Source organism: Haemaphysalis longicornis, unplaced genomic scaffold (assembly GCF_048455015.1).
Source record: "Haemaphysalis longicornis isolate Haplotype H1 unplaced genomic scaffold, Haemaphysalis longicornis Haplotype H1 scaffold_9, whole genome shotgun sequence".
Taxonomy (NCBI): domain Eukaryota; kingdom Metazoa; phylum Arthropoda; class Arachnida; order Ixodida; family Ixodidae; genus Haemaphysalis; species Haemaphysalis longicornis.
Window position 1 is genome coordinate 92,752,970 of NW_027526460.1, and position 14,107 is coordinate 92,767,076.

The 14,107-nt window shown below is 43.6% G+C and overlaps 1 protein-coding gene across 1 annotated transcript in view; it reads left to right on the top strand.

Moving 5' to 3' along the window:
* The window catches only part of LOC144153308 (uncharacterized), a 340,475-nt gene that overhangs the window by 102,212 nt on the left and 224,156 nt on the right, over nucleotides 1-14,107 (top strand). Inside the window, exons 36-42 of the mRNA XM_077684958.1 lie at nucleotides 2,693-2,802; nucleotides 3,177-3,294; nucleotides 3,819-3,959; nucleotides 4,076-4,192; nucleotides 9,346-9,478; nucleotides 10,868-10,900; nucleotides 12,773-12,829. Coding sequence (XP_077541084.1) covers nucleotides 2,693-2,802; nucleotides 3,177-3,294; nucleotides 3,819-3,959; nucleotides 4,076-4,192; nucleotides 9,346-9,478; nucleotides 10,868-10,900; nucleotides 12,773-12,829 — 709 coding nt within the window. The remainder of the gene's footprint in view (nucleotides 1-2,692; nucleotides 2,803-3,176; nucleotides 3,295-3,818; nucleotides 3,960-4,075; nucleotides 4,193-9,345; nucleotides 9,479-10,867; nucleotides 10,901-12,772; nucleotides 12,830-14,107) is intronic.

The following is a 14,107-nucleotide window of genomic DNA, read 5'->3' on the forward strand; positions in this document are numbered from 1 at the left end:
GAAGTGCGTAAAGGCACTTTTCGGAGTGGTCTGTGTATCGGAAATGAAGGCCACTTCTGCAAAGTTACTTGATGCAATGGTTTATTTTGGTGCATGCATGAACAGTGGTTTAAGGCATGCTTTGCTTCAACGCCCAGCACTGAATCGTTTGATAAACAGTGGTCGCTGACCATGGTTATGAGTGCCTCTAAAATAGACAGCCCCCTGCCAGCAGAGGAGCACAAGGCACCCCTAAGAGATCAAAACCAACTCTTGCACATGTGCCAAAATGCGGAAACTTAGCACAGCGCCTTCATAAATTTTTTGTCGCTGTCTTAAAGGCGGAAGATCACCACGGATGACATGCGGAAATTTGTCTGTCGTAAAAAAGGCCTGGCTTAGTAGCCGGGACGCAGCGCACGCGTTATAAGCTGCTCAGAATATTCGCAGCTTCAGGACTTAACACTACGGCAAGGGGCGCCAGGGAGGTTTTAGTATCGTGTCGTGTTGGACGATTGGACAAAGAGGGCATAACGAAAAAGCATGTAGGTGCAGGATTAAAGTGAGGTAGCATGTTTTTGAAAGAAGGGGGAGTTGGGAGCCATTTAGCCCCGTATTCGTTACTAGTATCTTTGTTTTGACGAAGCGTAAATTAATGGCGCATTTAGGGAAATGGTTTCGGTATGTAGGCAGCACATCTATATAGTTTGTTGGGACCCGGCGTATGCATACTTTTTAAAGACGATAGTCTTTCTTGGGCTACTTAAACCCAGAAATTTTGGTCTGTCTGTATGCCTGTCTGTCTGTCTGTCTGTCTGTCTCTCTGTCTGTAACTCGATTCAGCCTCCCGGTCAAAGTAACATGCTTGCTGCGCAATAGTCTTCTATACTCACAGCCAAATTTAAACGTCTAAGCCCGGTTTATATGTTCATACTTGTCAACTTTGTTGAACAAGATTAAGGCATTACGCAAATATAAGACAGGAAATTAGTACACAAGGGATATATACAGTGTTCCTTATTAAAAAAATCCTGGGTGCTTGGTTTTTCGATAGCGAATGATATTCTACATCTACTGCAGAAAACCGGCGCCTCCTGGCGGCATATGAAAAATCACGCGGCAACAGCAACGAATGGTTCCACTAGCTAGGTTCCACGTTCTGCTTGGAACGCACGTGGAGCATGGCCACGCGGTTCTATAAATCTTGTAGTCGGCCGCCTCCCTTCATGCGCGTCTCCGCCGTACTGCAGCGCTAGATCGAGGAACCCTGCCTGTAGATGTGGGACGCGGGAAATTCAAATCGCCTTGAGCAAACCTTTAGTCTGTTTACTTTGGGATGAGCGCGACGGAACAGGACCAGCATAGAGGTGAGCGGGAAAGCGAAGGGGGGGGGGGGCATTTCCTTGGCAAATGCCTAGAAGGACTACCGTCTTTTGACGCCATTTGCAACGAAAGGAGCAGATACGCGGCCAATTTTTTCTTCCTTCTTTGTATATATTATGCCACGAGTATCGAACTGTCCGTTCTAACGTCAGCGTGTTGTATGTTTGCGTCCACAATTATTGCTTGCATTCGTTCGAGTCCACTCAACACTCGCCTAAGCTCCGCAGGAAACTACTATTTAACGTTTCATACTCTGATTTTGCAAACACTGATATCGCACTGGGTTTCGTTATTTTTGTAACATTATTATCCCAAATTTTCTTCAGGTTACGAAAGCACGACTTAATACTATATCTAAGCCATACTTATATTTGAAGAAACAAGTTACCGATGAAAATGAGCTCTGCGTGAGAACTACGCTGCGGTTCGTCTACAAAGTTTTATGCACGAACATTAAAAACGTCCAGATTTTATTATAAAAATATTTATATTACGCTATTCTAGCTCGTAGCTTCGATTCAGTGAAAAATTAAGGCTCCTTATTATGGCATCTTCTCCATGGGTAAGTCAGTTCCAATACGCAGCATATCATGTTCTCACGAACACGTTTAAAAAATTCGATGCCTTCTCACTCTGTGAAGATGACAGTGAAGCGGTGGTGCGTAATGTTAGAGTCCTCTTCTCGGCTAATTTTCGTATAGTTTGTTTCCGGATAGTTCCAGTAAAAGAAGTTACAGCCTTTTTCTGTAGCCATATTCCCTCAATAGATCGCCATGTAGTGACAGCAGGGTAATTCTCTATAACGTTTACAACTTACTTTGAGTTAATTGACAAACGAAACTCGGCGTATTGGTATGGCCGTTTTGGCACCTAATAGTCATAATTTGTTTTTGAATACTTGAGGTAACACGAGAGAGAGCTGTTTTCTGTAATCGCAGGGACATGATTCACCAAGCAAAACCTGATGGGGAGAAGCCAGCTTGCAAAGACAACGCTTACATCTATCCCATTAAAGTCGGCTGCACCTCTAAACACAAACGCGTTGGGGGCAAGAGTTTTCCAAGGGAAATATGAACCGTTTTACATAAATTATTCAGGGCCGTAGGGCCTTTATTATTATCAATGAACTTATCCATAGGTTGAAGGTGTGGTGCATAGTATTACTATTCCGGGGATTTCAGTGGGTGCCGCAGGGCGGAGCTACGCTCGAGTGCGATTCTCGTGTACATCGCTCTATTGCCGAAGCTCCTGGCCCGTGGCTCCTAGACATAGACAGCTTCGCTGTAAAACGTGGCGGTACAGATGTTGGCTTCTTGCTTTGGATATGCAGGAGCTCAGGAGCATTTTACAGGGAGACCTTATTTTGGCCGTGGGACTAGAGGTACCGGACTTCGACGAAAAGCCGAGGGAAGTTGCAGATAGACTGGAGCCACTGACAAGGTGAGGTCGATTCGCGAAGTTAAGCTGGGGTTACCGGGCGTGAACACTACGATAACTTGTGTTCTTTCGCTTACCATCCACTTATTTTGCAAAACAGCAGTGCTAATAAAGTTATTAGCGATAGCTTGTGAAGCCACGCGTTAGTCTGTCGCTGGGCGTAAGAAACTACTTGTCAATGCTTAGAAAGACAAAGAGATATCCAACTACCACTTGTAGTGTATGTAGCGTAGAAAAAAAAATGCCTCGTGAAGTTGAAGCAAGATACTGTAAATTCAGCAGCGACAAAAAAAATTACGGGTAAATATTTATGCGATCTCTAGAAGATGATGCTTTGTTGAAGACACGAAGACACTTAGCACGTCGTTGTTTTCCAGGACTGCTGACTTCTTAGTCTTGCAAACGCACTATCGCCGTCGCTGGAAATTCTGCCGGACAGCCTATCCGTCGATCGTGGAGCGCAGCAACAACACATGCCAGCAGTCAGTGCCAATGGTAAGTAGCCTGTGCAATTAAATTCAAACAGGCGTTACGTGCCCTAAACCCGTGAGATAATCTTTGTGTATAGTTTGAAGTTGGATATTGTCTTACCACTTTGTCTTGCAAGCAAACGCAGAAGACATTAAATTATGGACACGCTCTCCTAAGACATGATTCCATGTAGTAGCCACTGAGACCTACAAAAATTATTGCCCATGCTTTTTTCTTGCATCATAACTCATGAAACGATGATTTGTGAAGCGCCTAACACTCATAAAAACGTAGTGCAAAATAAATGTTTACCTCATAATCTCGCTCGTTAAGGTTTTCTTGGTGTGCGTAGAGATATCGAGACTACGCTCGTAAGAGCGGACATGTGGTACGTAAACAATAACATTCATAGATCCGTGACGTTTCCTAATAAATGCCTTACTGTACGCATCTTACCTCTCAACTGGGGAAATAAATTTAGGAGTAGACACAAACTTGATTCGCTCGCACTTTGGTCATTCAATTTAACCCGCATTTCCCCCCCGCAGTTTAACGCTCTCAAGTGGGCCCAACTCATGGGAGCCCACACGAGAGTGTGTCTATCGGTCAATTTAGCCACACTGCGGTTCCACTACGTGGACACTCCGGCATCTGGATCCTACTGCACGAAGTCCCAGGAAATATCCAATGTAAGTATAATTAGACCGGACATAAATGTTGGTAGAATAACCTAACCTAACCTAACCAAGCCTAACTTGGCCTAACCTAAGTTAACCTAACCTACCTTCATTTTCTTTCATTTCAGTACTGCGAAAGTGACGAGTGGGTAGAATCTACCGAAACTGTCGACTCCATGAGTGCATCCCGGCAAAAGGAAGGCGTGTGGGACGCTTATGAGGAAGAGCGCCTACTAAAAGCGAAGGTCGGTACTTTTCTTCTTTCATGCTTTCTAAAGCAAAAAGTAGAAAGGTGGACGGATGGGACAGTTGGTTCATAATTGTTGAAGTGAGAATCAGTGGTGCAGTCGCTGCACAAAGAGGGAAGAAAACAGTGCCCGCCCGTTGTCTTCTTCTATCATTGTGCAGCGTCTTTACCACAGGTTCTCACTTCGAAAAAGTAGAAAGCCCACAGATCCTGGCTGCCTTGAGGTATTTTAGGGGCGAACCCCCGTAGGGGCTCAAGCTGTCGGCGTCTCATGTCGTCGTCATCCCACGTCGTCGTAGTATCGCTTAGTCACGGTACTAAAACACCGGGGCACTCGTTTTCCAACGCCTCTCACAAGAACGCTTCGCGCTTCAAAGACACAAGAGTTACAGCAAAGCTGTATACCTCTACCCCGAACGGTTTCGTCTCCATGGACAAAAACGCAGGGCACCAAGAATACATTTGTAAACTGCGTGCTTCGTTCCTCCCCAGGCTTCACGTTAGTGGAGATGGCCCGGGCTTTTTTTTTTGGGGGGGGGGGGTGGGAAGGGGGGGGGACGATGGCTTTTTACCTCAATATATTCATTCTTAAAGACAAATGTGAGAAGTGACAGGGAATGTGCTACCGCTGTACGCTGTCTGACGAAAGAACCACTACCGCTGGGAGGTTTACCGATAGAAGCCAACGAAGTTCAAACTGAGGCTCGCGTGAATGTTTCCTACGTGAACGAAATAGAAACTGTTGTATCATATGTTCACTGAAATTGGCAGCGTTACGAATTATTTGTTTACTTCTGCTTTTGCACATTTCAACGTACTTGTTTAGTGCTATCCTGGTGAGCCAGGGGATGACGACGGTCCCTTTTCGCGGACTCACCCTCAGAACAATTTTTTTGCGGACGGCACATAGAAATTGAAACCCCGAAGCCGTGTAGGGCACAACCTATAATTATGTGCTTTGATGACGTTAACCCGAACTCCTTCAAGATGTAGGAGTGCGTAAAAGATCTACATGCCTGGGGCATGGACACTTATGCTCGAAAACCGCTTCTTGTATTGCAACATACCGGTGGCCTTCACAAGCGTCAAAAGAAAAGGGCGTAGACATTGAAATTGGAAGTTCACACAGAAATTTCGACACACCGCAATAGCTATCGTACTGCGTCAATAGTCCGATTGAATCGTCCGGAATTTCGGACGCGCGGGTGCTTTTCCTGAAAACTTGCGGCAAATTCCTTCAAGTCAAAAGATTCGACGATATGTGAAAGCACGCACCCAAGGACGACTTCAAAATATTGGCGTTATTAGGTGCCCTGTGTGATGTATAGCAGCTATATGTAGCAGATATTGGAGCTGTTTCCGGTATAGCCGTGCGGCCTACCTGTACAGTCCCAGTGGTAGTTTAGTCCCATATTCGCGCTGGTTATTCCATTACAGACCAGTCTTCCTACTCTAATACTGGATCACGTTTGCTTCGAAGAAGTTCAGAGAATACTAAATGAATACTACTTCTATCAGGTTGAGAGAATGCAAAATGAATTATCATTTCCACCCAGTGCCTGCGAAGGAGCTTTGTACTTTCTATGCTATCAGTGCAGGCACGGGTTCTTAGTTTCGTCGAGTGGGTAGGCTAAATATATTGACCAGCCGGTTGACCGATTTTTATGGTGATTACAGCGAGAATGAGGTGAGGGCATCGAAACCCGCTCACCATTTCAAGCAGTGAAATGTGCTGATCATTCAACACAGAAATTCGGGCTAGTTGATGATCGAAATTCCACATGGTGAAAAGCAAAAAAAAGAAAACACTTATCATTTAAAAGCACTTCAGCTGTGACAACCTACGTTAAGAGCACTCAAAATGCACTTTCTACAGGGTTGTGTGTTTTAAACCAAAAACGCGGCATAAAATTTAATTACCGATAGAATGAATCATGAAGACAACTAAACATTATCATTTCGTGCGCAAGGAAGTGCCATAACTGCACCAGAGTAAAAGCAGCTTCTAAAACAGCTTCGCAGGCTGCACGCCGTTTCGACTGCTTTCTTGAAGTTTTCTCTTTCGTCAGGTTATTTCGGAACATTAGTTTCCTCTAATAAACGCCGCTACGTTAAAACGTATTGCGTCTTCGCTGACTTCGTGTTCACAGTTGCATTTTTCCTTCCTAGCCATGGTGGGCTTTCCGACAAATTCGAGTTCACTATACTCACCTTCATTGCACCGATGCGCATCAAACCCCGTAGCCTTTGAAATGGCTTCGGCTACACCCAGGATGTTGTCCACCGTACTCATGGCTGCTTCATCGTGAGCAGTGTCAAAGCGCACCCATCACGCACGAAAACTCGTAGCGTTGTTCATGCTTTTCTGTACCAACCATGCCGCCGGAGTAATGTCACGGCTAGCTTGGTGCTCTGCTTCGAAAGAAAGGGGGCGTGGCACTGGTTGGCTGACGCCAAATATTACAGAAATCTTGCCGAATTTATCTTTGAGAAAGCCATTTGTACAGACAGCTTTACGTTCGATTTGGTACGCAATATAGATGCATATACCTTCTGCAATCCTGCCTCGTAAAGGTACTGCTCAAGACATTTATTTATCCCTAAAGTTAGCTATTTTGGCGCACTTTTTCCACACGAAAAGAACTTTTTTTAACCATTGCTGCCTGCTCTAGCGAAAAGGGCACCAAGTACACACTGGAACTAGTTTTCTGGTATGTCTGGTCAGATTGTTAGGAAATTTTAAGTGCGCATTGCAGCTGCCGAAGCATATCGTGGTTGTATCGGCAGAATAATGCCATTGTACCGTTCAAGCGGTGTATCCAATTCTTACAGAGGAAGTTTAAATAACTTTTCCACAATATTGCTACATAGTTAGCAAAGACTCAATATTCTCATATTTAAAAATGTTTACTAGAGCGATTTTGGGCTCCTAAATACATAATACGTACATACATACATACATACATACATACATACATGCATACATACATACATACATACACACATACACATACATACATACATACATACATACATACATACATACATACATGCATACATACATACATACATACATGCATACATGCATACATGAATACATTCATACATGAATACATTCATATATACATACATGCATGCATACAATACATACATATATACATTAATGCATACATACATACATACATACATACATACATACATACAGGCGTACATGCATACATATATGCATGCATACATACATGCATACATGCATACACACATACACACAGACACATACATGCATACATGCATGCATACATACATACATACATGCATACATACATACATACATACATACATACATACATACATACATACATACATACATACATACATACATACATACATACATACATACATACATACATACATACATACATACATACATACATACATACATACATACATACATACATACATTTCATCTTCAAGACAAGCAGACACAAGTGCCAGCCTGTGTATGCAAACTCCGCTTTTACACCGCTAAATGATTAAACGTTGAGCAAAACTCAAGCAGAGCGACGCGCACAGCCTCCGGGCCTTTTTGAGAAGCTGCTGCTTAAGGACAATTAATGCGACAAATTTGGGTAATGTGTTTGATTAGCCCCTACGGCTCCAGAAAAAGGCATTTTCAGAGAATGACGTGGCTTAAAGAAAAAAAACCATTTCCGTATATTTATCTGCATCTGTATCTTTAATATGTATTCTGCAATGCTAGTTAGGCCTCCAAAGCATATATTGCGATAGTTGTACTTTTGAATAGTTTTTGAAGTGTCCAACCAAGTTTTTTAGAAAAGCTCCGCACAAAACTACAAAACACAAACATACAAAAACTAAAAATGCAGAACACATATTTTATTTAGAAGAACCATCGCAAAACGGTTTCCGGATTTGCTACTTGGCAGAAAATACTGGAAATTGTGCTTATAAAGGAATTTACAGGTGGGATATCAAAATTCTCGTGGAAGAAAGGTGACGAAAACCGTTTGGTGAAATCGAGTAGTGGTAATGTAAGTAATGTTATTGGCTGGTTAGTAGTAGGAACCCTACATGATATCATGTGGGGTTCATGCACAGTGAAACAAGTCATCGCATGAACTCGCGCAAAAAGTCTTCAGAAATCTCTCCGAAATAAGCAACCTAGCTTTTTCAATAAATTTCGCATATTTCCGAACGCTTATAAAATTGTGATATTGAGCATGAAATAGTAGTGCAGAATGTTCTGGAAAGATATTAGGTATCACGCTTGGGGATGTAATTTGAAATCATGGATTAATGAGCAACAGAGTGGCCGAGTGGAGGTAACCCAAATGTGGAGGGATGGCTACACAAGAACAGAGAAGAGCTGTGGCCACAATAACTGCGACAGCAATATAAGAACAGCTGAAAGGGCGCGGTTTGGAATGCCGCATCGTAGTGGGCCTATGACCAGGAACGTGTATGTTACACAGAACGAGGGAGCTAACCAAAATTAAAAATTCACGCATGGGCCAGAATACTGCACGAGGATGTTCGAAAGATAATTCACTTTGTATTGCACAGTGCAGTGATCGTTTGAAGTTACTACAGACTGATGCCAGTGCCACACCGAATACACAAGAGAGCTTAATCCGCACCCAATTGCTTATGTACATGCTATATAATTAATCATCCACCTGCAGGGTCCACCCAATAGCTTATCAAGGTTAAAATTTTGGTGCGAAAATTTTCTAAATATCTAACACCTTCTGAATATCTAACATTTTCTAACACATTCCCGATATTTATTTGCGACGAAGGTGTATTGAGAGAACGGTGGCAGATTGGGCTTTTTTCGTCCAATATAGAGGATTATAAAAATAATTCCTCTGATTATAAAACTAGTGAATATACAAAAACACTAAGTCATGGAAGTAGTTTTTAGTTCAATGGAAGTTTCACTTAACAATTAACTTAACGAAAAATTGTGCTACAACACTACCATAACTATACTTACTTTAAATGAGGAATAAGATCGGTAGTTTGCATGGATAACAGAGTTACGCAGGCTTAATTTAGGTCTGTGCGATGTAACCTTTAGGTCGCCCACAAGGGCATTTTATTCAAGCTGCTTCGCCTTTCGCTCATTAACAGGTTCACAAAGTGGAGGCCGCTTACCCCCAAAGCTGCTGGGCTGTTTTCAATGTCGATTACGACAAGGATACGGCGTCTTGCAGCGTAAAGCGGGAAACGTTCGCTCGCCTGAAAACGCTGGGAAAAGCAGCTGGTACGTCTGTGTCCTCATTGAAATTTTAACTGTTCCGTTTGCCCTGGGCAAAAGCTCGGATGTATCCTAGCAAGACTTTCTTGCTGAAAGTAGAAGCGCGCTTAAAAGTCGTGCTGCTTGCCTCAACGACGAAAGTGATGTCCGTCCTTCGGTGGACCCACGAGTTATACACCAGTTAGTTCAGCGCACTACTGTAATCTAAACGAGGCGCGCTTTCGAATACATGAATTTGTAACTCAGATTCAGGTGAAATGAGTCCGAAACTTAAGTTCCCCGTTTTCCTGATATGATACAGAACAGCGAGGGATGCGCGAAATATTTGCCGTTGAGTACGGAGAGACGCTATTAGCTGGCCTGCCTTCTCGCTAGACTCTCCCTCCGGTACAATACGAAGCCAATCTGAAGGTACCAATCTATTTGCTATTGATACTATTTGGATACTATTTGGATTTGGATACAATTTGCTATTTGATACTATTTGGACCTTCCAACACGTGCACACTCATGCACGTAGGGAAACGACCTGTACCTCAGACACAAATTTAGTTCGTGATGCTTGAGTCTACATTACCGTCAACAATATCATGTTGTTGAATATATAATAACCATAGTGCACTGACATGAACCAAAAGACTTCTAGCAATTTGAAAACGAAACCAGAGAGAGGTGGTTTTCTGGGAAATGAATTTTCAAGGATGCATCTATCGAGATATACCGCCGTTGTTCGTTTTTTTGCGAAACCTGAACCCTAGAAAGAGGAAGGCATGCAGTGAAGGCCAAACTGATGTAAGGCTGGCCTCAAGGACCAAAGTCCTAGTTTGATGACGTCGGTGTAAATCCAAAAATACTTGCACCACCAACCGTATTTTTTGTACGTGGCTCACTGCTTTCCATATTTTAGGTAAACAAGGAAAAATATTGTCCTGCTGTATATTTCAATTGCCTGATGACCTAATTAGATTTCATGCTTGTAAATCGCTAATTACTTTCATCACAAGCTCAATTTTTCGTTTGTAAGCGAACATTACAGAAAACATACAAATAAACATTTTTTCATTGGTAGAAAGAATTAGGCCTGAAGGTGTGTAATTTAAAATATTACAGTTGCATGCTACCAAACCAATACGTATGCACAGATTGCGCATGTTGATTCCACTTGAACTTTTGCTCGTTTTAACCTGATTGGCGAGCAGTGACTGTGCAAGAAGGTGGGGATCTTTGTGGTGCTAAGACTCACGTGTGTACCTTGCGACTTTAAACTTTAGTCACGAACCGAGTATGTATGTCGAAGCGAATGGACTGATTCAGTGCCCGATATTGTCCTTAGACGTTTCTTTCTGCGTTAAATTCTATATAACATCGTAAAATTTTTAAACGCCTCTGTTCCAGGCTACAAGGATCAGTGGGCAGAAGAACCTACAGGTACGTCTTATGTCTTGTCTTTGAATAACATAGTCGTTCGTGGACTGCCTAACCGATATTTTCGCCTGTCAGAGTGTGAAACTCCATTCAGCTTTCTCGTCAAAAGTTGAGAGATTGCTTTAAAAACAGTAAAAAAATCCTTCCGATGTGGTAAAACTCGCGAAATGCTGTATACAATCCAGCATTTTATTTTTCAACGAAACACGGTATACATTTGGCATGACAAATTTAGCGGACATCTACCTGTATGCGCTTCTTGTAAGAGTGGACTCGGACTCGAGGCTCTCGAAGCCCGATGCTGAGATCCCGCCGTATGACGGGCGAACGCAGCGAACGCGCGAAAATCAACCTGGATTCAGCCAACCCTCGTTGAGTCTTTAATGATATTGAGAGAGGGAGAGAGAGAGAGAGGCGGCTAAGGATGTTGAGGTGGCGTCTGAAATAAGCGAAGCTGATTATTAGATTTCTTTCTTAACGCAAAGTGCTTCATGCCGGCTGCTTATAATCAGACTTTATTCTCGACTTGCCGTTTATCTGACGTCCATGAGCGATTAAAGTTCTTAAAGGGAAAGTTGTTGCTGCAAAACGTTGACTCGTAAAAAAAATTAAAGCCGTTCCACTCAACGCGAAAGCTGTCGGAAGTGAAGAACAAGAGCAGTGATTCGTCATAATGGGCTGTAGCGCCGTTGTACGCTCAGTGTTACCACCCAGTGCAATTCACGTTTCCCGCCTCGGCTGTGACTGCAATTCACGTTTCCCGCCCCTGACTGAAACAGCGCCAGCGGGAGATCTCTTCTTTTTGTGCTTGCAATGCCTCCCGCACGTGCCAGCGCTGCACTGCCACTTTTTTTTTCACTTACTATGGTAAAAACCCACCCAACGTTCATAACTACATTAACGCGAGTGCTGCGGGTTAATTACCTATATTTTGCCTCAAATGTACCTGCACTTTTCTTTGCGCCAAAAAACTAGGAGATGTATGACAAGGTCCAGTGGTTCACGAGTTTAGAACGGTTATGACTATTTAAACCGCTTGGTTTTCGAAGCCTCTGCGGAACGCCCTACGACGGGTACGCCGAGCTCTACTTGGGCCCGTTATCTCGCTGCGGCGCCTGATTATTGCAGTCACTTGACATGGAGCGTTACAGCGAGCTACGACGACAAGGCGAACCCTTAAAGTGCTCTGCACTAAAAGGAGACGGAACGGTAGAGAAAGAGTTAGGAGCGGTTGGTGGCCATCCTAGTTGGGTAGGCCGCGCGTTGTCGCCGCCGCCTTCGCCTGGGCGATCAGGAATTCATGATCTTCGAGCTGACGACTGCGCAACACACTCTCCCATCGGTCTGTAGTAAAGGTAGGGGGAGTGGTAGGGGGGGGGGGCATCGCTCAGTGGGCACATCGAGACAGGAACGGTGTAGTGTTAAGAGTGTCACAGCGGGGGCAGTCAGGTGCAGATGACGTAGGGGAGATGCCATGGAGGGATACATGGTGCGGCACGTGTGGGTGTGGTATATGCCGACACTGAGGTAAACATTGGCTATTCCTCAAACTACACCCATTTGGCGATTGTGCAGCTTAGGAGATATAGATGGAGCTTTGTGATTGGCTGCAATTTCGAACGCATTGAAACGTGATAACTTCGGAACAGTGGTGTACTGTAGCCGCTGTTGTAAAACCACTCCCTGAAACATTTAAGCTCTTGTTCACTGGTAAACGTAACGCCGGGAAGGCGATGTGCATCGAGAGATAAAAGTTAGCTCATAACTTAAAGCGCATGTGTGTTCTGTTTTTTTGCCGCAGTTCCCCGTATAGTGTAGGTGCTTTGCGCAAAAAACAACTATGCCGGGCGTGTTTAAACATTGCAACTGTTTCAGGTACGGGAAGCTCCAACAGAGCCAGAGCGGCTGTCCATCGCTATGGAACAAAACCAGGTGAGTTCGTGCACGGGCTAAATTAGTTTTGGACGATGTACTGGATTCTGAGCCACGAGTCTGTCGCAGGAACCATTCGGAGATCTGTGCTGTTTGCGTGTTGCAAAGCAAGAAAGCGGTTTTTCCCCTGCAAAGCCAATTTAGTGGTAGATTCAATGGAATTCTTTGATATAATAAAGCCGTTGATATCAGTGGTTTATAACTTTTTTCAGTAAAGCATTTAGAGGTGAAATATAAATTTTTGTGGCGCAACATGAACATTGATTGCTACATGGCATTACGCCTTCTAACGCAAAAACGTGTCCACATTTCTCAACGAATTGTTGCGCTCAGCCCTACTTAAGGCAAACAAAATAGCATTGAATTGGTTATTACGCAGTAGTGCAAAAAGGCCGGCTTAAAAGGGACAAAATCAACAAAAATACAAGCGACAACTGCTGCACGCAATGTGAGGGGTAGGCCTGCTGACGTGCTCGATGTAATCGCGTGTGTCCGGATCCAATGTCACGTCGCCGTGGTGGGATGGTTGTGTCGCTTGGATGTGCAGAAAGCTCACGACTGGATGCACTGTGTGTTCTTATGCCCAAGGATGCATTACCAGAAGTCAAAACTTGTGGAAGTGGAAACGTACTAACCCCAAATTAAACTCGTGATATCACGACAAACGATCACTCGAAGAAATTAGTTAAGCACTCGCGTGGCCGACATTCAATGCAATATCCTAATTTGTGCTTTTTACACCGCTGAGATAACGCTCAAGTGCTGCATATGCTATGATTGCCATTGTCTCTATATGGTTCAGGAAACGCAAAGAAATAGTTCGTAGTGTACTTTGTGAAAGTCATTGAGCCATCGGCAATTTTATTGCTCCATTGGTAGAGTCCTCAGTTTTAGCAGCAATTGCAATGGGCATGTGCTGCCTTAGAGCACATAAAAGGTACGCAATACTTTAACACAATAGTACTTTGTCTCACGGTAATGTAAACGAAAGAAGATGACCTCTCGTACGGTTGCTCAAACAATTAAATGCATATATTGGTTTAGTTATGACTCGAGAACATGGAAACTTTACCGTGCCGCCTATCAAATTATTCTGCATTGTATGACGAACGGTGGTTTGTTCTGTCAGTCTACTGAGCCCCAGTAGGGGCGTGTTCAGTGTTCATCTCTGGAGGGAAATATTTAAATGGCGACTACACGCCTTTCGAACGCAGTAAGCCTAATAAAAGTCCGCATGGATACATGCTTATGGATACTTCTAGTTTCCATCTTGCACCC